This window comes from Rhipicephalus microplus, chromosome 3, assembly GCF_043290135.1.
Source record: "Rhipicephalus microplus isolate Deutch F79 chromosome 3, USDA_Rmic, whole genome shotgun sequence".
Classification (NCBI taxonomy): Eukaryota; Metazoa; Arthropoda; class Arachnida; order Ixodida; family Ixodidae; genus Rhipicephalus; species Rhipicephalus microplus.
The window spans coordinates 1031990-1058027 of record NC_134702.1 but is presented as its reverse complement, the minus strand read 5'-3'; the positions used below and the strand labels follow the sequence as shown (position 1 = coordinate 1058027).

General features: G+C 48.4%; 1 protein-coding gene across 3 annotated transcripts in view; it reads right to left on the bottom strand.

Moving 5' to 3' along the window:
- Positions 1–18094: 18094 nt before the first annotated feature.
- Positions 18095–26038, bottom strand: part of LOC119184582 (monocarboxylate transporter 12-B) — a 226395-nt gene continuing 218451 nt past the window's right edge. The window contains exons 4-5 of one of the 3 annotated variants that reach the window (XM_075888704.1): positions 20689–20812; positions 18284–18409 (exon numbers count right to left, since the gene is read on the bottom strand). In XM_075888704.1, the coding sequence (XP_075744819.1) occupies positions 20721–20812 (92 nt within the window). In that variant the 3' untranslated portion in view covers positions 18284–18409; positions 20689–20720. Of the gene's footprint in view, positions 18410–20688; positions 20813–26038 lie in introns of all 3 variants that reach the window. The other 2 variants (XM_075888705.1, XM_037433972.2) reach the window with 2 other exon arrangements.

Below are 26038 nucleotides of genomic sequence, written 5' to 3'. Positions count from 1 at the left end.
GCGAAATTTTCCTTTAAATGTTTTCCGTATATGCCATACAACTACCGTGTACTTCCATACAAACCCATATCTTTTTTGTATAGCTCTTAAGAAAATCGTACGGAGTCTTTATTTTTGCCGTAAGATTTCACACGGAACGTTTCAGTAGGGGTGATGCAGGACCATGGCGCAGGACGATGTTGCGTAGGATGAAAAACGCCACTTTTCTGGCTGTGTCTATGACCAATGCTGCCGTTTCAGCATAACGCGTAGGTGGTCTACGCCGAAGATGATCCATCTGTTCCCGGAAGTGGTCGGGAAGCCGGCCATAAAAATCAATGCCGACGTGGAGGAATAGATGCGCTGGACACGGGAGATTGGTATGTGGGGTTTTACGTCCCAAAACCACCATATGATTATGAGAGACGCCGTAGTGGAGGGCTCCGGAAATTTCGACCACCTGGGGTTCTTTAACGTGCAACCAAATCTGAGCACACGGGCCTACAACATTTCCGCCTCCATCGGAGATGCAGCCGCCGCAGCCGGGATTCGGACCTGCGACCTGCGGGTCAGCAGCCGAGTACCCTAGCCACTAGACCACCGCGGCGGGGCTGGACACGGGAGAGGTTGAACTGTACCAGTAGCTCGTTGACGGGGAGCCTTTGGTCGCTGACAGACAGGAAAAGCGTGGATATACTTGCGCACATAGGGATACACGCCGCACCAATATTACCTCTGACGCAAGCGGGTGTTATTCTTGAGAACGCCAGCGTGAACGCTCCGCGGATCGGCGTGGAAAGCTGCACACTTTTGCATGCCCATGTGGCGAGTTATCACAACCAGGTACCTCCTGCCATCAGATGCGTAATTGCGCCCATAGAGGAGACCATCTCGAGTGGCGAAATGGGGCGCTTGGCGGCGTAGAGCTGTGGAAGCGGGGTAAGCTGATGGATCCGCCAGAAAGTCGAGCAGGCGGCAAACCCACGTATCCTTGCGTTGCTCCACTGACATGTCGGTGACGAGGACTGGCGAGAAGAAAACGGATGGTGAAGCCGTGGTGTACGCCAGAGGTGAACGGGAAAGAGCTTCCGCGTCAGAGTGCTTGCAGCCTGATCAGTACAGAATACGAACGTCGTATTATTTCAGCCTGAGAGCCCAGTGACAAAGTCATCTCGACGGATCTTTCAGCGACGAGAGCCAAAACAGAGCATGGTGATCCGTGACGACGTTGAAAGGGCGGCCATAAAGATACGGACGGAACTTAGTGAAAGCCCAAATTATGGCAAGGCATTCTTTTTCCGTGACAGAATAATGGCACTCGGCTTTCTTTAGAGTTCGATTCGCGTAAACAGCGACGTATTCCTGGTAACCCGCCTTTTTTTTGAGCTAACATGGCACCAAGGCAGACACCGCTGGCGTCAGTATAAATTTCCGTGGGCTCATTTGGATCAAAATGTCGGAGTATCGGAGGCGCTGTAAGCAAGTGCCGATGCGTCTCGAAAGATGTGTCGCAGTCTCGTGAGCAAGAAGACAGGCCGTTGGAGGCTGTCAGAAGGTTGGTAAGAGGGACGATGATGGAAACGAAGTCGCGCACGAATCGATGAAAGTAGGAACACAGCCCAATGCAACTTCCAAGTGTCTCCATGCAAGTGGGCTCGGAGAATTCGGCCACGGCACGGAGTTTCACTGGGTCCGGCAGAACGCCTTCGTTGGAAACGACGTGACCCAGTATCGTCAACTGGCCTGCCGCAAAATGTCACTTTATTATTTTGAGTTGGAGACCAGCTTAGCTGAGGCACGTCAGGATCTCCCGAAGGTTCACGAGGTGAGTTAGAAAATTTCTAGAAAAGACTAAGATGTCGTCCAGGTAGCAAAGGCAGGTAGGTGTTCCACTTGTTGCCGCGAAAGTTGTTGTCCATCATCTGTTCGAATGTAGCATTGCACAATCCGAATGGCATGACTTTAAACTCGTAGAGTTCATCAGGTGTGACGAAAGCGGTCTTCGAACAATCAGTGTCAGCCATGGGTACTTGCCAATACCCCAAGCGTAAATCTAGGGTCGATGAATATTCTGCTCCTTGTAAGCAGTCCGCAGCATCGTCGATGCACGGAAGCGGGTACACATCCTTCCGGGTTATCTTATTGAGGCGGTGATAGTCGACACAGCATCTTATGGCTCCATCGTTCTTGCGCACACGTATACGACAAGATAGGACCAAGGCCTTTGGGAGGGCTGAATCACTTCGCGTTGAAGCATGTTGTCTACTTGTTCGTTAACAATGTTGCGCTCCACCGCGGAAACTCAATTGGGTCATTGGCGTAACAGAGCATGGGAACCGGTGTTGACTTGGGGAGTGACGCTCTCCGTGCGGCCCAAGGTTAGCAGGGCCCAATCAAAAGATGAGTGGAAGTCGAGCATAAAAGTGAGAAGTTCACTGCTATTCGATGACGGTCGGTCGTGGCAATCGAAGGGTGAAACTTATCTAGTGCTGAATACATGGAAACAGGTGACGTCGTGGCGTTAAACTGAAGGTAGGGTTCGTCCTCGGCGATGTTCAGGGCACTCGAGAGGTTGGCGCCTTGTGTATGGCCTTCAGATTACCCACGAAGTAACGTCATGGGAAACGTTAGTTGGCAACAAGCATGATCACTGCACCGCACGAGATTTAATTGAGAGTACTGCAAAGGGCAGTCGTAAGCTGCGGCGACGGAGGAAGACTTCCGACAGAGTGAAGAGTACTGCCCCGTCCGGCGCAGTCGTACACGTTATGGTGACAAAGGTTTACGTGTGTGTGTGGGAGGGGAATATTTGTGCCCTCCGCGATGGCAAGTTTGTGAGGAGGAGGATTCACAGAACGAGAGGTCTGCAAGGGCGTAAGAGTGACTTCTGCACGAGAGTAATGATGGTGCTAGGGCTTGAGAGGAATTCCCACTCGAGAATAATGTCATGGGAGCAGGAAGGTAGCACGAAAAACTCGATCATGTGGAGTGTGTCTTGAACGGTAATACGCGTCGTTCACACAGCAGACGGCGCAATAGACCGGGACAGCGCCTCCTCTATTTTTTCAGTACCCGGGTGAATGCTCCTTTCAGACCATCGAGCGCGCGCTCCACCTCCTTTTGCCAATGCCGCCTGATGGCGCTGCGTGAGTAGACTACAGGATGCTGGCGCTGAACAGCCGCGCGCATTATAAAGCTCACGAAAATGTGTTTTCATGCTATTTAATTCGCAGTCGTGCTTCTTGACGGCTTTCACGGATGCCGGAAAGATGAAAAGTAACAAGAAGATAGCGACGCATGTTTTTAACGGGCTCTGTCAGGCCATGCTACCGGTTTAATATATGCATTCGAGCTTTATAGCATTCGCGTTTTATTTTCTCTTTCAAGCTTTTGCAACCTCATTATTTTAATGCACCAGTACATAATACAGCTGTGTACTACACTGCATATTTGACTGAAAAAAGTCAGGTTGTCGTTTTTCATTTCTCATTAGTTACTAAAAAAGAACTCGCCGGTACCCTTATGGATTCACACGAGACGTCTGAAAGGCAAAAACTATCCTCGTTTTCTTCCGATTAAATACACTGAATGTTTCTAACTACCCCCCCGGGATTTTTCTGCGCCCAACATGGTTTTCTTACTGCCTCAAGGATTGGAGACAAAGCTAGCATTCTGCCCCTCAGCTGGTTATGCACTGCCCTCATGATAGGTCCATTTCAACCAAGCGAAGATGTTATATGATGCTGTCAAGCTATGCGACCTTGTGGTAAGTCACAAACATTTAAGATATGTGACGTCATGTGATGACGTTTTCACGTAATGATGATTTCTTACATCACTCGTGTTCACGCCGCCGACGAAAGAAGCCGGACGCCGCTGGTGATCAATTTTCGCTTTTGATGAGCCATTTAGATCTATCGCTTTAATGCACTGTGCGTCTGTAGCTCGGTAATATTGCAGCTTCCTCTGGTGTTTGGGAGAGCGTGCTAGCAGTAATCAGGCAGAACAATTGGTCTCCTAATAAATAGAGAGAGAGAGAGAGAGAGAGAGAGAAACGAGAAATGGAAGGCAGGGATGTTAAGTAGATGCTAGTATCCGGTATGCTACCCTACACTGGGGTTGGGGAATAGGGGGTTGAAAGAGAAAGGGAGAGTTAAAAAATAAATATGAGAAAAACACCGACACACACGCACACAGAAAATCAGTCCACTCAGAGGCGTTCCGACAGGACAGTAGTTCGTAAGAAGCCCAGTAGCGCTTGCACGGCTTTCTTCTGTGACGATGAGTCATGACGATGGCGCAGTATACTTTCTTCTGACAGCGGCTGGTCATCTAACCTGTTTAGTTCATTAAAAAGGTGTTGTCTTTCCAGGTTGTATTTCAGGCAGTCACACAGGATATGTCGAATTGTTTCTTCATCTCCGCAGTGTGCACAGTCGGCGGTGTCGGCCATACCTATGCGGAACATGTACGCACGGGTAAACGTGACTCCCAACCACAGTCTGCACAGAGCAGTAGCGTCGCCTCGTCGAATTTTTGTTGGAAGCTGCATGCTTAACGTTGGATCAAGGGATCGTAATCTTGCATGCGTAAAGAGAAGTTCATTCCAAAGAACGATGGAGCGTTGGCGAGCAAGCATGCGGAGCCTCCTAGCAGCGTCCGTCCTTGAGAGAGGTATTGACTGGTCGTTGTCTTCTGTATGGGCTGTACGGGCAGCTTGATCAGCTCGTTCGTTACCGATAATTCCACAGTGGCTTGGCAACCACTGAAATATAACGTCGTGCCCGTTCTCTGTTATATGGTGTAGCGTTTCTGCTGTTTTAAATAGCAACTTTTCGTGTGGACTACGGCGTAGATTTGACAGAAGTGACTGCAGTGCCACCTTGCAGTCGCAGAAAATCGTCCACCGTTGCGTGCTTTGGTCGTTAATGAAACGCAGCGCAGCGCGAAGCGCTGCAAGCGCTGCTGCCGTTGTTGTGGTTGCATGAGCTGTCCTGAATTTGATAGTTGTGGCGTGCGTTGGAATAACGACCGCCGCAGTGGAGCTGTTTGGCAGGACGAAGCCGTCGGTGTAGACGTGGGTGCAGTGTTGGTACTTCTCGTACAGCAGAAGTAAGGCTAGCTGCTTGAGGGCTGGTACTGAGAAATCTCGTTTTTTCTGGATGCCTGGTATTGTCAGGTTGATGACTGGCTGTTTGAGGCAACATGAAGGAATTGAAGGTCTCGCCGCGGGCGTAAAATCAGTTGGTAGGGAGTCACCATGTGTAGTTATTGTTCGACAAAAGGAAGTGTGAGGTCTATCCACTGGTAGAGAGGCTAGGTGGTGATGGGGAGTCCGGCCCACGTGCCTTATGTGTGTCCTCGAAGCTTCAATTTCAATATGGGTCTGCACGAGGTGGTCTTTGGCTATAGCTGTAGTCGCCATTGTTGAGACACCCTGAGGCAGACCTAGACATATTTGAAGCGCCTGTGCCTGAATGCTTTGTATCATGCGTCGACTTGTTTTGCTGGCGTTTGATAATGCAGGCAGACTGTATCGTAAAAAGCCAAGGAAAAGCACCATGTACAGTCGTAACATAGCATTAGGCTGCATTCCCCAAGTCTTTCCAGCGAGAAACTTGAAAAGATGGCATATGCCTGTCAATCGCTTTTTCAAATACGACAAATGACGGCTCCATGATATGTCTCTGTCGACTATGACACCCAGAAATTTGTGAGATCGACGATATGGTATATTTTGACCGTTAATTGACACTCTGCAATTCGACATGGGTTTGCGCGTAAATGCCAGAAGAGCGCACTTTCCGGAGGAAATTTCCAGGCCTCGATTGCGTAGATACAAAGCAGTTGCAGTAGCAGCTCTCTGTATTCTCGCCCGTAACTGCAGGCGAGTTACCGCAGATGTCCAGATGCAGATGTCATCAGCGTATGTTGATAGATAAATATTGTTTGGTAGGTGCGTATGGAGAGCGATTAGTGTTATATTGAATAGCACGGGGCTCAGTACACTACCCTGAGGGACGCCACGACAATTGAAATGTGTAGACGTATTCCCGGTCTCTGTACTCACAAAATAGGATCGCATTTGGAGATAACTGCGTATCCACTAAAACATTCGGCCACCCACTCCAATCTCTTCTAGCGCGGTAAGGACGGCTTCATGTGTAACGTTATCATAGGCTCCTTTGACATCAAGGAACAGAGAGGCGCAAAGACGCTTATGGCCTTTCTCGTGTTCCACGTACGTGATTGGGTCGATGACGCTATCGATCGACGATCGACCACGTCGAAAGCCAGCCATGGCATTTGGGTAGATCTCATGATACTCCAAGTACCACTCGAGTCGGCCGAGAATCATTCTCTCCATCACTTTACCCACGCAACTAGCCAATGCGATCGAGCGATAGGAGGAGAGTTCCAATGGTGATTTGCCAGGTTTTAGTAATGGTACTAGACGACTAGTTTTCCAACTTAAGAGGACAGTGCCCTCTAGCCAACAATCCTTATATAGCTGAAGTAGAGCTATTCTCGCGCGCTCACCCAGATGACACAGGGCTCTGCAGGAGATTCCGCCAGGTCCTGGTGCGGAGGTACGTTTGCATGAAGCGAGTGCTGCTTTGAGCTCCTGAATGGTGAACGGGAAGTCCATACAGGAATCACGTGGTGGCGGACAACTGCTCGAAAGTGGTGAGCTGCTGATGGCTGTAGTTTGCCCCGATAATCCGGCACAGAACTCTTCAGCAACGTCCACATCTGGTCGATTTTGGTGAAGGGCTAAGGCCTTGAATGGTGACTTCTGAATGGGCGATGACCGCAAACCTCTAACCGCCCTCCATATCTGCGATAAAGGCTTACGAGGGTCGAGTGACTCACAGAAAGTAATCCAGCGTTAAAATTCTAGCTTGTCCAACCGACGTTTGATCTTCTTCAGCATACGTCTAGCAGTCCGTAAATCTTCTATGTCCTTCGTGCGCCGGTATCTTCTTTCAGCTCGTCGTCGCAAGGCTCGAAGCCGCTTCAGCTTTATGTTGATGTCCACGATTCTTACAGGGCATGGGATCGTACACACAGTCTCTTTTACAGTGCTCTTGATGGCCTCTTGTAAATCGGATATGTGTTCTTGGCATTGGTCTTCCATACGAGACTGAATTTTTTTCCAGTCCACTCTTTTAACCATGTCGCGCACTTTAGGAGGCGACAATCCCCTGATCTTGACGTATGTTGGAATGGGATCACTCCCGTGCGTTTCTATATCCGTGAACCATTCAGTATGTTTCACTAGGCTTCGCGAAACAAAAGTCAAGTCGAGACAGCTACTGTATGTGGAGCCACGTAAAAATGTAGGACTGCCATCGTTCAGGAACCAAATTTGGTTGTCGGAGGCAAAAGACACCAAGCTTCTGCCCTTCATGTTGGTATTCTGACTTCCCCATAATGTATTATGAATGTTAAAGTCCCCAATGATAACACACGGGTCAGGAGTTAACGCTGTGATGTCTCGTAGTCTTTTTTGATCGAAACGTCTTGATGGTGATAGGTATGCGCCAATCACAGTGATGTTGAGCCTCCTCTTTTTCACTCTTAAGCATACGTATTGGTTTCCGTCATGAGGTGGTACAGGTTGAAGGATGTAAGTGAGGTCTCGGCGAATGTACACCAGAACCTTGCTGCTTTCAGTAACAGTAGACGACATAAAAGGTTCGTATTCCGAGAGTCGTATTGCACTCGATAAGTTCGGCTCACAGATGAAGATTACGGGAAACATATTGACGTACACAAATCTGAGTCCCCTGGCATCTCAGCGCGATCTCAGTCCCCTGGCATTCCACTGCAGTATTGCTGCTTTACGAACCTCATCCCTGAAAGACAGTGATGGGTTAGCCATGGTCTACTCTAAGGCTGCTGGCACTGGACTGAGCGCGTCCAGTACTTGAAGGACGCTTTTGGCTGATGGTGTATTCATGTCGCTTAACAACATGCGAATGGTGTCCACTAATGATCTTAGCATCACCATCACGCGATGATCTGGCTTCTCGGCCGTTGTAGCATTTTGTGCTTGTTCTTGAGGCGGCTTCTGTTGAGGCTCAACAGGTCGTGTAGGCGGCTTCTGTTGAGGCTCAACAGATCGTCTAGGCTGAAGGGGTGGCCATTCCTTTGGAGAGAGAGATCTTCCAGCATCTTCTCTTTCAGCGCAGATGTTTGCCGTGCTAGGGGCCGCGCCTGTCGATTTCACTTGAGTTTCTGACTTTCTCGTCAGATTTTCACTGTCCTTCGTGAGGACCTTCGACGATGACGGTGCCTTCGCCTTACTTTTTGCGCAGCTTCTCTGTGAGTCGAGTTGTCTCGCACCATTTGCCTCAGAATATAAATCTCTTTCTTAATCTGATGACAGTCCTTGGAGGAAACATTGTGAGCTCCTTGGCAGTTGGGGCATTTCAACGTAGTTGCATTACAGTTATCTTCTGAGTGGTGTTCAGCGCATCGGGGGCAGACTGCGGAATTTCTGCAAACGCCCTTCACGTGGCCAATCTTCTGGCACTTGAAACTCTGCATAGGCTTCGGAATAAATGGGCGAACCTGGTGACGGAAATGGCCAACCTTCACGCAAGAGGGAAGACAGTCACCCTTGAATGTTATTCGCACACAACGAGAGCTGCCTAGGCGACCAGCATGCACAATGACGTTGTTTTCACTCACTGGTTTTATCAGTACAGGAAGATCTTCATTGGAGATTTCAGTGTCTATGTCATAGATAACTCCGGTTACGGTGTCACCATTCGCTGGTATGATGGATCAGACTTTAATGTTTCCCAGCTCCGACACATGCTGTAGCGTGTTCAGTGCACTCGGGTTCCTCACGTCGATTGCCAAAATATTCTTCCTCGTGTTTATCCTGATGTCCTTAATCTCATTAGGCACAATGTTTTCAAGGTACAAGGACAGTGCTTGCCTGTTGAGGAAGCGTAGATTGGCAGCAGTAGTCTGTGGCACAAACAGAATGGAGTGAGGCCATCGCTGAGGCGCTGTCCTCATAGTGGCTGTACTTGATGCCGATGCTGCGTTCATGATTCTTCGTTTGGCCTTGCGGTAGAGCACAGGTTCGAAGCCGTCTTCTGAGAACTCGTAGTCTGATGCAGAGTACAGCTCGGTGTCCTCGCTCTCACTTGATGGATTACCACGCTTTCTTGAAGCAATGCCCATGGATGAATTGGTACTGGGCGGGATCTCCGGGGATTGCACATCCATGACTGCGATGTAGGGGGCTGGAGACCCCGCTGTTGTGCTGTGGAACGCAGAAAATAAAGCACAAACCGCAAGATGTGCTCCACACGAGCATCACTTCGTCTTTTTCTCAGTGTTGAAAGCCCCAATAAAGCTTTGTACTACACTCATATATGTAGCCGGCATTTACAGAGTATTATAAGTAGAGTATTACAGAGTATTATAGATTATAAGTAGTGGTGGCTGAAGACTACCCGTCACGTTTGGCAACATGACAATTGGTATCGCTAAATGGGAGTGCACTGCATCTGAACCGTCAACAAACGAGTATATCAGTAACAACGCTACCTCGCGATGACTGCCGTGTGCAACGCTAACATTACGCCCCGAAGCTGAATAGGAGCCAACGGGCACCACACAGCCATTCGGCCTCTACTCTGCTCGCTACCAAATTAAGAGGCCAGAGCGAGGGAGGAAAAACAAGGCTGATCAGCCGGATATTAACGCTACAACAATCCGTACACAAATAGACCGACGAGCTCAAGCAACTGACTACAGGCTGAATTTTCATGGCTTTCACCTTGGCTTTAGTCCGAGTCGGCATTAAACGTCAGACCTTTACAGCGCCTGTTCAAAACATAGGCAAAGAATGCAGAAATCGCGCTGCCTAAAGAGCTGTTTTCGTTTATTTTACAATGATTGTATTGTTTAAGCTCTCAAATGATGAAATCACCTGCCATAGTTTGTCATTTTCTGACACTTGCTTTCTCTAGGTGGCAACACGTGTAAAGCTTTGCGAAAGGAACGAATGATGGCCTACATCTAGTGGCATTTATTGCCACTAGATATAGCAGTCTAGTGGCATTTATTGCTATGTAGTGCATGAACTCCAGGCTTGCGCATAATGTGCTACACCACTAGAGAGTACGTAGCATCTGGGAACATTAGGCACCCAAGCTTTTAATATTAGCTTCTGGCAAAGGCTTCTATCAGAAATAGACTTTCAGTTAGTCAAAAAAAACAGCTCTAAGTCAAGCGAACGCCACGGCGACAAATGATCTTCCGCGGATTGCTAGCATCAGCTATCTGTATCGGCATTACAGACGACGCGCGAGCGCCTCGATCCAGTAGTCGCGAACGATGCATGCCTTTGAGATGAGCCGGGTGTCCAGAGATGAGCTGCGTGCCTCTGGAGCTGCAGCAATCAGTTGCCCTTCTCCGTAGCGGAGCGGCGACGCATGTGGGACAGAGAGCGTCATCGAGGAGATAGAGATCGGGAACTGGAGGAGGAAGGGCGGTTATCTGAGATGGGAGTCAATGGTGTGCTTGGCGACGAGGGATCGGGCATTGTCATCGCGTTGAAAAAAGAAGGTAGGTAGTGGCGGCAGTAGCAAGGGACGTGGCCAGTGACACCACAGGTGAAGCAACTGGGCCTGTTGTCCGACGCTTGCCACACATCTGGGTGGCAGAATAACAAAGGCCATGGCCCTGCGTAGGGTAATCGTGGTGCATAATTAGTGGTTGGTGGTGAGGTGAGGTCGGCATCGCAGGGTGGGCTTCTGAAAAGCGTCGTTCTTGATGCCCTTGAGGATGTGCTGAATTTTCTCCTCTTCGGTAATAGACGAGTTGACATAAATGCAGAGGTTTAGCTCATTCTCACTGAAGCCTGTAAAGCTCTCACCGTGGAGCTGCACCCGTTGACGCAAGTGCTGCTCTGCCCGAAGCTTGTGAGCCGATGACCCACAGAAGACGTCCGTCATGGAAGTCTTTAAGACAGACCAAGTGGGAAGGTCACTTTCGAGGTTGCATCACGACTGAGCGATGTCCGTGAGACAGAGCTGGATGTTCTCAAGGTTCATTTGGTCGTGCCACTTGTTACTGGCACTGGTACGCTCGTACAGCACTTCAAAAGCCAATCATCGATGTCCGAGTCCTCGGAGCCGGTGAAGAAGGGCGGTCCTCACAGGCGATACATGGCGCCACAGGTGACGTGGACGGCTGAGGGTCCAGGCTGGAGAGGGGTCTGGTTGGCCATGGTGGTAATGAGGTCAGAAGGCAGGGTGAGCTTCCGGGAGTGAAAGTCCAGATTGGTACAGAGAATCCATGTACCTCCACCAAACGTGATGTTGTTTATACACTTGACGTCAGAGAAGCTCGACAAACGTTAGGCGTGAAGCTGCCTAAATCTGCGGAAGCGCGAGCTTCAGTCTGGTGCTGCCATACATGTTGGTACTTGCTTTCTCTTGTCTTTCGTTATCGTCTTTCCTTCACTACAATTGATTCTTTATGCAGGCACTATACGTGAAGACGGCACCAACTCCAGTTGAGTCAAATCTCAAGAAGAATTCTTCCTCAGGATGCCTCCCAGTGAACGACGTGATTCTCGCGCTGTAAAAGGCACTACTGTGGACGAGGTTTGTGTCGTATATGTTTTTATATGTAGGAAACTGTACCACCTGAGATTTTGTGATAAATAGACTGTCACGGTGTATACAAAAGACTCGTAAAAGAACAGAATTAACGCACGAGACATTCCATACGAAGGAACTTTGTTTTTCCAAACACCTTTATTGAATTTTCACTGGTCAGCCCCGGTCAACTTTGTTTCTTCCCCCCCCCCCCCTTTTTATGCAGTCCATCAACTCTATCGTGTGCGGTGTTCGCCAGAAAAAAAATTGCCCGCAGCTTCCCTCGGGGGAACACTGAGGAGGATGCGGAGCATATAATTGGTTAACGGGGTGTTAAAGTGCGACTTACTTGGGTCGATGGCTAAATTGGTTAACGTGGTTGTGAAATGGGGTGTTAAATTGCGACTTACTTGGGTCGCTGGCTAAATTGGTTAACGTGGTTGTAGGAGGGGTGTTAAATGAGTGAACACGTACGACACGTATGCGAAAGGGCGGTGTTTATTTATTGCGACGAACTTTGAGCACGATGACTTTTTGGTCGGTAAAGTGAAGAGTGAGTGGATCGGGTTGCAGCGGTCGTAGGTCGAAATTTGCAAAGACGTGGTCGATGCAGGTTCCGCGAATGGTGGTCGGCTGGTGGTGTTTGCAGTCGTCGTGCGTTGCGCGTTTCAGCGAGTGTCGCGACGCCATGTATTCGACTATCCAATCGTCCTTGATGACGTCGACGTTGAAGTCGCCAACTAGCATGAACGGTCGATGTTGCGGTTGTTGTTTTCTGTAATCTTGCACGGCCTCGTCGACGTACTTTTGTACGGCGGCATGAGAGAGGTTTGGCGCGAGGTACATCGTCATGACGTCGACGCCACAGACGGTAGCAACGAAGTGCTCGCCGTTGGCGCGTTGTTGAACGCCGGGCTGTAGTCGGAGGTCAATGAAGTAGTCGTCGTCGTTGTCGACGTCACGCTTGACGTAAATTCCCACACCGCCCGCAGGTCGTTGGAACCCGTGCGTCCGCGCGACCGAAGCGTATCCCGTAACGTCGACGTTATTGGTGTTCCACGTCTCGGTGAAGCAAAGCACGTCCACTGTCAGCTGTCGAATGTTCGAGAACGGGGAGAAGCGCAACGGCGCATGCGCGCGCGTCAGCTGCCGATGTTCTCGAAGCGCGACGGCGCATGCGCGCTACATTATACAGCTAGCGAATGCTCGTGAAGAGGAGAAGCGCACGCGGTGTGTAGAGGAGGAAGGGTGCACAGATGGTGGAGGAGTGAAGCGCGCGCGGTGTGTAGAGGAGGAAGGGATGCACAGATGGTGGAAGAAGGAGGAGGAAGCTTGTGGACGGCGTCGCACTACAAGCCTCGAGTATTAGATGCTCCGCATCTAAAACGGCTAAAACTTCCATGAGGTGAACGAGGGCATGAAAACCACTGTTGGAAACAGCTTAAGAGGAGCTTGTCGCAAATAAAAGAGAAGGAAGGCGCGCGGGCATGAGCACGGAGTGTGACAGTTTGGAAGTAGCCAGACGCTTGGGTCCGGGTCTCCTTCATCGCTTCTTACGCTTACTTCTGGTGCTGATACCTACCCGGTTCGTCTGGTCGTCGACTCTCGCTCATGGATGAACCAACCGCACGAACTACAAGGACCTGACTTCTAATGACCGCAGCCTGCCACAACAGTCCTACTTCCCAGGTTTATATTGCAAACGCATGTACTGCACGTCGCATGGCACCATGTAGCTGCAGGACTTGTCTCAGAAGCACCAGTACGTCGGGCCCTACCTCTCAACCTGCGTGTTCCTCAAGCCCGACTCTGGTGATAGGCTCTTCACTTCGTCTCCCCTCAAATCCAAGCAAGTCGACAATGGGGAGTTTGAGCAGCAGCGCTGCTATATACGAGCCGCACTCAAGCGAGTACAGGCACCCCATGACCTTCTACGACGCCACCGAACCCCACAAGAAGATGGCGCCTGACGCCAGAGACCTGCGCTGAATGTACGAGCGCCAGACCGCACAGCTCTGGCACTACGCCATGCGCATCATGCAGGGATCCGGCGCAAACGAGGACTCGCCAAGAGAGATACACCGTGATCAAGAAGTCATCGGGAGACTCCCGCAGCGATGTCTAAAAAAAAAAACCGCTAGGCCTGCGTGGAAGGCACAGCACAGTCATAGCGAAAGCTAGAAGAGCACGGCCTTTCAAAGCCTTTCAAAGTACTTATAGGGTAACCACTGCAAGCACGCTTGCTTGATTCCCACTAGGACATTAATGTTAAAGAAATTTCGGTAGTAGGCCGGCATTCGCTATGCTATTTTTTGTCATTCTTCTGAGAAGCGTCGTATCCGCTGAACACTTACTAGCAATTTCGCGCCAATTGTTCATGTAGTGGCTGACGACAATGAGAAAATATGGCTGAAGTGGGTATGCGCCACAGCTAATAGGGGAACAAGAACAAGCTTTTGTAATGGGTTGAGGCATTGGACGACCCAGTCGTCACGCTATCCGCATTTTGTGACGACTGATTGTTCTTTCGCTGTTTTAAAACACTTTACGAATCGTATTAACACGATTGCTTTCCCAACATCAAGCCTGCCTAAGGCAAGTTTGCGACAAGTCCCAAGCAGAGGTGTGGTTCAGTGGTAGAATACTGGGCTGGCACCCAGCGGACCCGAATTCGAGCACCACCGTATCATTGCTGCTAAGTTTTAGGGGCGAAGTTCCTTAGGGTGTGAATCTGTCGATCCACCGTTGGTGTATGTAGCCACCAGTGGCACATACCTGAAAGAGCGGTCCTTAGAATGTCCGCTGGATGGCGGCACTTGTATGTGAGGAATACATGATGAAAAGATGTGAGATGGCTGTACTTAGAGTGTTGCCGAAAGGTCAGTGTTAATTTTCAATAATATAGTGCACCAATGAGTACGATCAATCATCGGCGCAGCCAGAAATCATCCGGTGGGGGGGGGGAGGAGCGAGGAGGGGTTTCAAATCACTCTTTATATATTTTCGTGTCTATGTTTGCATGTGTGCGTGTATATATGAAAATTTGCACACCCGCCCTCCTCCGATAATGTCATTGCCAGAAATATCTGCTGCTGTCATGAGTCGCATGTCCTACTATGTACAAATTACAAAGAGTGCTACAACAGACCGTGGGGTAGTTATGCAAACACCTGGCTTCGGTAACTGACGGAATTGAAGTGAGAGCCTCGTTTCTATTTTCCTGGCCATTCTTTCCGTCGATTGTTCAACCCTTTTAACCATCCCGTAGAGTAGCAGACCGTACGTGCGTCTGGTCGACCTTCCCAAAGTTTTAGGGGCGAAGCTTCTCAAGAAGTGGGCTGCGCGTCCCGTCGTATTCGTATGTATATCCACCTGTCGTTAGTTCTTGAACAGGCCGTAGAGGGTGGTACTTGTACATATAACGAAATGCATATTCGCTGAAAATGCAAATGGTACGATACCAAAGGACTTTACTTGTGGTATGATAAATATTAAAAATCGCAGCATATCCATGGATTGAATGATGATGAGTAGAGTGAACGTCCATCAGTCTGTCCGTACTTCCATCTGTTCATTCGTTCTTGCTTCCGTCCATACGTGCATCCATCCGTCCATCAATGCGTGCGTCCGTACGTCCATCTGTCCATCCGTGCGCCCATTGGTTCATTCATGCGTCCGTCTAATCGTGCATGCGTCTATTCGTCCGTCCGTGTAGTGTCCGTCCGTGCATTCTTCCGTCCATCCTCTCATCCATCAGTCCGTCCGTACATCCGTCCGTCCATGCGTTCGTTCCTGTGTTCGTCCATGTGTGCGTCCATCCATGATCCGTCCTTGCGTTCGTACATGCGTCCATTCATCAGCCCGTGTGTCCATCCGTTCACCTGTGCGTTTGTCCAAGCATTCATCCGTCCGTCCGTGCGTCCGTCTATTCGTGCATCCGTCCATGCGTCCATCCGTTCATCCATCGATTGATCCGTCCGCTTTGCCCCACTCGTGATCATTCAACTCGTGGATATGCTGTGATTTTTTTCTACTTTCGCCAGATGTGCTTACGGACACCAGTGGCGGTGGCGGACAACATCGCGTGACCCAAGTTGTGATCTCACAACAGCTTCCGCTGTAAAACGTCATCGTGGCTGAGACCCATGTACCCGAAAACGCCACCTCGACGTGCGCCATCGTTCCAACTCTGGGACGGACATTGACAATCCGCTATTGGTCTCAGAGGACTTGGACAAATCTCTGCTGCCTTCCAACGTGACCAAGATTCTTGTCCTCGGCGAGGTCACTGGCCAACGGAACCAGGATGCGCCAGCCCCGTCGTGATCATCGTCATCCTCGTCAAGCGAGGAAGAAGAATCATTTTCGACTTCAGAGTCTTCATGCAGATCGAATGCACCTGTGAGCTCCAGTCGGAAGCACCTGCGTGGCGGGGATCGCTCTAAGTACTCTGATGTGGCTCAAAATGTTCCAAAGGAGACATAAGCTTGGTGGACGTAATCGTTCACGACACCCAGACAGACTCCAACACTCTGCTGCCAACACCAGTGCACGTGTACGGGCCTCCGACGCCTTCCAAAGCGTTTGGCGGGGTAACTGTACGAAAGAACCAGGATGTTTCTGCATCGCCGTCGTCGAGCGAGGAAGAAGAATAATAGATTCCAGAGACTTCATCCAGCTCCAATGCAGTTTCGAACTTAGCAACCGCGAATGAGTACCGGACCCCCACCCCTGCTCCCCGTGGACAAGCAGCAAATAAGCATGCAGCAACTGCAGAAGCTCCAGATGCAACACCAGGAGCACATGAAAAAACCTCACTCCCAAGGAGCGTGCACATATTTGGGAACCTCGCGAGTTTACAAAATGAGGCCAAGATCAGACTCAACCTACAACAAGCGATGCAAGAAGAGCGAAAGCCCTCTGTTTGGGCTGAAGATGGCAAACAACTGTACGGTCAAGTCATCTACACACTACGGCTGAATGGACGGCTTCCCTCGCAAGACAGACTGACACCTCACGTAGCTTTAATGTTATTGGCTAATCTCTGCCGTTGCTGTTTAACACCTAGCATACTCACTCAAAGCTTTCGTAACACGTGTGCAACTTGACTGGTCGTGGGAGTATACCGCAAACAAAGGAGAATGAAGGGGCGCGTGTACGAGCTTGAGCCATGGGCTGGGGCAGTTGTTACGTTGACATCGAAAGTAGTGAGGTGCTCAGGCCCGGTTCTCTTTCCTCGTTTTTCACAGAGCTAGGTTTGCAATATGCCAGCAGCGGGACATGCTATGTAAGTCTGCCTAAGAAATCAGATTTGTTTTGCTCACAGAACATGCCGGAAAGGTTCGTGGTTGCGTTGGCCTAGTAAATGAAGTTCAGGCAACGCCACCATTAGTTCCAACGATGAAACTGGTAAATTCATAAGATAGTAACCAAAAAGAAAATAAAAACAGCCCAATGAACGTGCCGTCAACGCAGTCTCAGTACCGTTCCCACTGTTGGTAGGATACACTACAAGCGCACTTCTGACTGACTCTCCACCGTTCTAACATGTGTTGCTTTTTGGCTGCTCAAACAGCAAGTCACTGGCTTGGACGTTCAAGGTCCAGCACTGCATAAGGCGCCACTACTCGCAGATGTTCATTGTCCAGCATGGACGACTTACTGTCAAGGCACTGTCAACATTACATTACATGGGCTTCATTGTTTACCTAAACTTCACCCGCCCAAATGCCTTCTCCCCTACTCATTTGAGTTTCGATTACTGATAACTGCATAGCTTCCTTTGTGGGCTGAGACATGTGTCATGGCTCAATGGCTTCATGAGGTGCGCCCTCAAAGGGAAAGCTTGGTCACACAAGATGACCACAGGGACCACCTGTGCACATCTATCACACGTTCTCGGAACGTCGTTCAGGAATGCTACCCCGGTCAGAAAGTTTGGCGTGTACACAATATTTCAGATTTTGTTGACCAGAAACCATAGATTGCAACATTTTTAATAATAAAGAAAGTTCATTGGGATTATCAGCAAATGTCTGGCAGTTACACGATAGTATTTTGAGATTATCCGTGAAGATATTGGCCCAACCACGGAGGTCTATTGGCTAAGGTATTCGGCTGCTGATCTGTAGTTCACGAGATCGAATGCCGGCTGCGGTGGCTTATTTAAGATGAAGGCGGAAATGCTGTAGGTCCTTGGGCTCAGATTTGCATGCACTTTAAAGAACCCCAGGTTGTCCAAATTTCCAGAGCTGTCAACTACGGCGTCTCTCTCTGTCATGTATTCATGACAATGTTTCTTTTTCATTCATAGCAAGCAAAGAGTGGGATATAGAGGGGTAAACGTGAGGAAGCCTTGCGCGACTATATGAGGAAGCCTTGTTACACGTGAGGAATCATTGCGTGAGGAAGCCTTGTAACACGTGAGGAAGCCTTGCGCGACTATATTTTTACTCTTTCTCTCTCCTTTCTTACATCTTGCTCAGTGCAGGGAAAAACCAAATACGTTTATTCTCGCAAAGCATTGTTGATTCGTTTGCTGCAAGCAGGTACGGAGGAATTACGAATTACTAAACAGCTCTGCCGAACGCGATCTTGATAGCCATCGTTTTCGTCGACACGATCACAGTCCTTGATTATAAAAATTACATGGTCAGCTATCTAGATTCCTTGAAGTTGGATTCTGTCCTTCTTGCGGATGAGTAGCATTTTGATGAACCACGTGACGGCTACTGCCATATTCACAATGCAGATGAGATGATACAGACCCTTGTAAGTGCCCTGTTGGTCTCTGAAGTAGCCTGGAAAGACAACAAGAAGGCCTTCTTAAGCACGTAATGAGTAATGTGGGTAATACTACTTACACATGGTAAAAACACTGAGCGTGCGATCACACGCGAGAGAACACCACGGTCACAGAAAAGAAGGTATACAGGCAGAAAAATTACGTACTGGCAAGATTTAGAAATTTCCGGAGCCCTCCACTACGGCGTCTCTCATAATCATGAAGTAGTTTTTGGACGTTAAACCCCACATATCAATCAATCATCGTACTGGCAAGATGTATTTGACCGCCAAACGAGTGATGCTTCCTAGGCACGCGTGATGGTTTACGCAAGAGATAACTCTTCTGAAATTTCGGTGAAACGGCTGACGTACGCTACCGACATGCATTCAGACACGCCTCTTCCTTCCTTCCTGTCGCATGTTTTTCAAACTTAGGTCTGCATTCCCTATCGACTACGTAAACAAAGCTGAGCCTCCGATGAACGGTCTCCTATGTTCCACAGTCCCTGTTAAGCCAGTCAATCTAGCTAAAAGCTTTGTTTACAACAGCTGTATTTTTGAATTTCACGAAACTAAATCCAGTTATCGTCTATTGCCTGCTCATTGGGTCACTCCATGGCGGCGCACAGCTACTTAATGTCAGCCATAAAAACTACAATAACGCCTTATGTGCCTTCCAATTTGCTGTGAGACGCGCAACGCATGTGAGAAATACTTATACGACACGTTCTTAAATGCGAAGCATTTCTTAGCAAACTTAGGCGACATTGAGCGTATCTATCTATCTATCTATCTATCTATCTATCTATCTATCTATCTATCTATCTATCTATCTATCTATCTATCTATCTATCTATCTATCTATCTATCTATCTATCTATCTATCTATCTATCTATCTATCTATCTATCTATCTATCTGTCTATCTATCTATCTATCTATCTATCTATCTATCTATCTATCTATCTATCTATCTATCTATCTATCTATCTATCTATCTATCTATCTATCTATCTATCTATCTAGCTAGCTAGCTAGCTAGCTAGCTAGCTAGCTAGCTAGCTAGCTAACCGCTTACGTTTGGGTGCTCTCATGGTCACCCACTTAGCTTGGCATGAACCAAAATTGACATGGGAGGGTAAGATAGTTTGACGACTATGACGCGCTGGTGAACACATGAATATTGTCACAACCCCGTCGCGTACGTCGTCGAACACTTCCCGTCAGACAGTGGCACATACTCATGGGCGGGTATGTGCCGCTGGTAAGCGGGTATGTGCCACAGGTGATTGACACTTAGTATATACCCAGGGATGATGAGAACACACGTGGGTAATATTAATGCGTGAGCGTTAAGCAATACCCGACATCGGTAGCGTCAACCCAACGAAGGCATAGAATAAATGTCAGTATTTAGAAAAACTTGACATAGGCACCGCTGGCCACCCGACGAATGCAAATAATAAATTTCATGATCCCAGCAGGAATCGAACCCAAGCATTCTGCGTGACGGTCAAGGACCACAGAGCTACGCCAAGTATCGGAGCTACTTTTCAAATAGACGCTAATATTCGGGAAACGTCAATAGTCGTCGTAGTGCTGCCTACCCAATTTTTTAACAGTGCATATGTACTCCTTTCATACGGCCGTCACGTCGGGTTACCGTCAATTGTGGTGACGTGCCATGTGCTGAAATTTATTTAAGTAGCAGTGTCAAGGGCCAGCATCTTCGCGAGTATCAGCGCTTCGTATCAACTTCTGGTGGTGCTAAAACACATTTCCAGCTGACATCGTTCTGCAAGTGGAAACTGGTTATATAAACATCTGCAGCTCTTCAACATATGTCTCTGCTTGCAACATTTGTACATTTATAGCGTCATTTCATGACGCGTTGCTAAAAAAAAAGTGCCACACGGTCACCTTTTCTCCGCGTGCTTCGCATAAAGTTGATTCCCAGGTGCATGGGATATGCCAATTTTTTTTGCTATCGTTTTACTGATTGCCACGCAGGAATGCTACGGCCCGAGTTCAGCGAGCTCTGCGGACACACCCTTTTGAATGAGTGAGAAGGTCAAATATATTCCTTAGTGCGTGTTTCAGTGGAAACGCGGCGTCCTGTTCAGTGCTGTTGACAAAGTTGTGTCTTCAAGCAAGAGACATTATCTTTCATTTATTTAGTTGTTCCTCTAAGGGCCATTCATGCAAGAAAAAGGCAGGAAATTTTGCTAAGATCTGTTTAAACTCATTTTCTATCGTTTGATGTCTGCACTAAAACATCCTTAAGAATGCAGTACCTTGTCTTCTGAGTTCAGTTGTGACCGATTGTCTAACAACAGCGCGACTGGAGCTTGCCGAGGTCACGTGGACGATCATCATCAGCGGCCTCGGCTGGCACCTCTTTGTCCTCTTCGTTGTCTGCTTACTCCCCAAAGACGTGCGGCGGAATAATTTGTACACATGGCTAATTCAGAACACGCTGTGACCAATCTAATTATTCCAAGTCAGTAAACCAACAGAGCTAATTAGGGCACATTTCAAAAAGACCTTGCTAATGAACCCATAAATATTAGAATGAGCTAATTATGAGCGCTAATTATTAAAAAGTGCGCTATTTAAAATCACACTCTCTAGCGCTTTACTAAGATTATGCTAAGTAGTATATGATAAATTGCACATAGCCACTAGATCTTTGCTAGTCAGACCTGAGTTAATGTCTTGTTAATTAAAACATTCCCTACAAAGACAGAAGTTTTTATTTTCATGCTAATCAGGACATAGTTAGGTAGTACCCGTAAAATTTAGATCGGACTCACGTGGGCTTCATTCCGAACCAAGCGGAGCAGATTCAGTAGACGAGCCACGTAAAAGCTAGAAAAACCTGACTGATGTGAAAGAAAAGGAAAACAAAAAACTAAATTTTAGGCCAGTCGGTCTCATGCCACCAATTTCCCACAGCGTGTACTTCGTTCTGCTGAGCACCAGGCCGGAAGTGCGCTTGTACACATTTCACCAGTAGGTACCTGGCGACAGCAATTCTCTGCCTCTCACAGCAGCGGTGGCTGCTCTTTCACCAAAGTAAATTAAGCTGTTCTCGGTGACTTTTACAGGGCCACCTTTTGAAATGAGTTCCCGTAAACAACCGACTGCCAGGTACTCCTTTGCCCATTCGGCAAAATTGGTGGGTTTCTAGTCGACACTGGAAATAGAACACGGCACCTCCCGCATTCGAACCGGACGCTCTAACCATAGCGACCAGTGAGGTTTGGTTGGGTGATGTGATCACAAGCTGGGCTCTAGCCTCCCAGAAGTAGGTCACCTTGCACTACTCGGGTCAGGCCTAAGCTTCTGCTTCTCGAGTAGGGCGTATGTCGTGCTCTTAGCTGCTGCTTAGTGCGCTGCATGAGTAATTTTTTTTTCGGGCCCGGGCTCAGCCCAGCCCGAAAATGCTATGCTCCGGCCCGGTGTTTTTAAATATGTACCCAAACCTTTAGGGCCAGACCCGAAAGATTGGAGATTTGGCCCAGACCGTTTCAGCCAATTATGCTTCAAGTATAAACAAGGCACTGTGCGACTTACTGTCAAGATACTTGCCACACACAAAAAAAAATGGCTTGACATCTGCATGTTACACCGCAAATTGAATGGCATTCTGAAGGCGCTGCGTTAGGGTGCCTAGAGCGTGCAGCGGAGGCAAACAAGCTCATCAAGTCGTGTCACACGTGAGCCATGAGCGCTATCTGGCAGTTACCCTGGAATACGGGGCGCACTCCGCGCGCGCCCGTCTCTGAGGTGATAAGGTGTAGAACGCAAGGCGACGCGTAGGTGCCACGACTGTGTCATCTTAGCAAGGCGTGAGAAACGCTTGCCGTTTCGTGCAAGCGTTGCATGGCTAGAGCAGCGTTAAAAGGTTACGATCCTTAAAATTACTTATGTATGCGTTTTTTAGTAAAAAATACACATGCATAATATTGACGTGCTTTTATGGTGCAATATTTGCTTTTTAATTGGCAATCGCACAAGTGTAAACGATGAACCTTGAGCAATATCGGTGGGCGCTGCGGATGGTTTCCACCATTCGGAGTAACGTTTTGTCACTTTGGTGCCGTTTTGGTAACCGTTAAGAGTAGACAAACAGGCAAATCGACAGACAGACAGACAGACAGACAGACAGACAGACAGACAGACAGACAGACAGACAGACAGACAGACAGACAGACAGACAGACAGACAGACAGACAGACAGACAGACACAAATTTCTGCGTTGAAGGTTCCCAAGAAAGACTATGGTCTTTTTATTAAATGGGAAGCATTTCTTAGCGAAGTTAAGCGACTTTGAGTGTATCTATTTACCTATCTTTCTAGCCGCTTACGTTTGGATGCTCTCGTGGTTACTCGAAAGAGGCCGCCAGGAAGCCAGAGAGTTCGGATGTGCCTCGCATCAGCTCCGCAGAAAGTTGTTTTGTCAGGTGGAAATAGTGCAGTAACAGTAAACAACTCCTATAATCGCCTGTCTGAAGTTCTAGGGATCATCTAGATCATGACTTCAGGATTTTCAGTACGTTTTGTGACATTTTATGGCTATTTTGGTGTTGACTGCGTCTCCGCCTAGCAAAGCCTAACGCTAGCGGTGAACAAACGCGGCGGCTCGGCGGTGGCCGACGCCCCCGGCGTTCGCTTCAGAGCCCCGTTGTGGAGACACGACGGCAATGGAGGTGACCGTGGAGGGTACTGAAATTACCCCTGAAGAATTTAGAACCGCGGACATGATCAAAAAAGTTGGAAAACAAGTCAAAGAGCTGCGGGACTCTGCTAGAGGTGACACACAGGGACGCCAAGATGGCAACGCCCGGGCAGAAAGTGGAGACGAGCCCGGCGAAGACAGGAAGAAGATGGCGGCTGCGAACGCAGAATACATAAAGCTGGGGCACAAGATCTCGGAGCACTCGATTGCGTCGTACCTACCGCGGTTGCCGGCGAACGGCTAGAAGATAATCATTCGTCCGAAGTGCGGGCTGGCGCTCACAAAAGTTCTGAACACCAGGCTCAGTGAGGTTGTGCGCATGGCAGCGCTAATTCCGTAGATTAAGGGACAAGAAAAGAAAGTGCTCAATGTTAATGACAAGCAAAGCACCCTGATTTTCAGCACTCCAGACATAGACACTGTCTGGAAGGTGACCAGGATTAAGTCTATCAAGATTGAAGGCAAGAACTACGACGTCACGGCGTACCTCGTGCCGCACGAGGATAGCGGGCGGGGTGTGGTGCGCGGCATCGACCCGAGATTGTCAGTAGAGGAACTGACAAGGGCTTTCGGCAACTCAAGGAACCCGCCGATACTTGGCGTTAGGAAGCTAGAGAACTCAAATTCAGCGATCATCATCTTCAAAAATGAGACAATGCCCAGGTGGATGTACTGTTACGGCGTACCGCTGAAGCACGTGCTTTATAAGAAATGATACGAGGTGTGCTACCGATGTGACCAGCTAGGACACAGATCGGAAGTGTGTATCAGCGACCATGTTGGCTGCCGGCGATGCGGAATGACAGCTCCACCCGAGGACCATGCATGTGACCCCAAGTGTAAGCTGTGTGGCAAAGGTCATCTGACAGCAGATCGGAAATGCAAGGAAGCCTCCAGGACCCCTTATACAATAAACAAGAGACAGTGGGAGGCCTGGCGGCGCATGCGAGGAGAAGAGCGGAAGGCGAAAGACGCCGATCCACAAACGTGCAGAGTGGACGAAATCAAAGAACGGTCCAGGAGCTGGTCGAAGCATCGGAGTGGGTCAAGAGGAAGAGCAGGTTCCTTCCCAAGACTACCGAAAAGACAAGAAGGAGAGCTGCCACCAATGACTGGTCCAGTAAATGAGGGGACTTCCGGCAGTGCTGTCCTCAACAGTGGGAGACCCACGTCGCCGAACCGCAAGGTAGCTTGGGGAGAGAGGGCCTCCCAGGATAAACGTGATGAAGAAATGTTAACAATTAAGGAAGAAAATCGCATGCTTAAAGAGCAGCTAGCATTGCTGAGTCGGCAAATAGAGGAGCTTCAAATAGCTGTTACGTCGTCTAACACAACACCGGTTTCCCTACCACGATGCCACAGAATCCAAATATAGAAAGGTCGGAGGAGCAGAGCACTACTCCGCCTCCAGCGAGCGAAAAATTGCAAAAATTTATCTGAGCTGACCTGCCTTTGCCCGAATGCGCCTGTATGCACTTGCAGAAACACTGAACGATGGCACGTGCCCACCGTTCGTACATCATACAGTCTGCAAAGGTTATCTAATACTTTGCCGCGCTTACTGAACAAACTGGAAGCAAGAAACATAGATATGACGCGTACTTCCAAAAAAGAAGTGCGTAGATTGATAGCGTCATCCTGGTAAGGGGTTTTTTTTAACGTCGCCCATTTTGTTATCGCCAAGTGTCTATCGATTCTGCATTGCGGACCTTCGTTACAGACCTTCTTTTTACTCCTTCTCTTCGCTACTCAAATTTTTCGCGCCTTCAACAACAAACATTACTTTTTTCCTGTGTGTACCGTTTTAATGCATTATGCATCCAATTTTTCGGGCCTTCAATTACTAGCCGTTGGTTTTCCTATGTGTAACATTTTAGTGCATATGCATCTCAGTGTGGGTGATACCCTGATTGGTGTAACCATTTTTTTTTTTTTGAAGCGCTTATTCCTGTTCTGTTGTGTGCAGTAGCTCATATGTATACTTTTTATTATCAGTCTTTCTTTTACCGGTGCATCTTTTTTTTGTAAATTGACACTATTTGCACTTTTGTATGTTTCAGTATTGCCTCGTCGTTTCTCTTTTTCTTGTTTGTAGCGTTCCCATGTTTTTCGAATACAATATCGTTTCTTTGTTTAGTTGTTAGCGTGCATATATTTTTTACTTGCATATTTTTGTTATCGCAATAGAATTGCGATACTTTGGTGTGTTGTGTTTATTACTGTAAATTTCTACAGCATGCATATCTGCCGTCTGCTGCTGACGTTTGAATGGGGCTGACGGGCCTGTCAAGCTGCTTGTATGCAGCTTTTGTCGTCAGCCTTTCAATGTATTCACGATAAACAAATAAATAAAGGCTCGTATGTCAAAAAAGAGGGCAAAAGAAGCGGAAGAGCCCGTAATAGATGAGAACGTAGAGAAAGTGATAGACATGAAAATAGCGCAACTGGAGGCAAACATTGAAGCCAAATCTACCCAGGATGATGAATGGCGTAAGGCCTTCGAGAAACTAATGTTCGAGATGTTTCAAAATCTGACACCGCAGTTGCATCAGCGGGATAATAAACTTACCGAGGAACCTAAAACAGAATTCGCGAAGAGGGATCTGGCGTATGAACAGCTCGCCCAAAAAGTATAGGCAGGCCGATGAATAACCTTAGTGGCAATCATGGCTCAAAGATCCAGTAAAAACACCGTTTGGCAATAGAACTGCAGAGGCTTCACGCGCAGGCATATGGTTCTCCAGGAATTCCCGAGGAAAGGGGATCGACCAGATGTTATAGCTTTACAGGAATGTGGGAGAAAGGCGACATTGCCGGGTTATAAATCCTGTGTAAGCGAAGGTACGAGTACGCAGGTGGCCACCCTGGTCAGGCGAAACGTTACGGTGGTGCAGCAAGACAT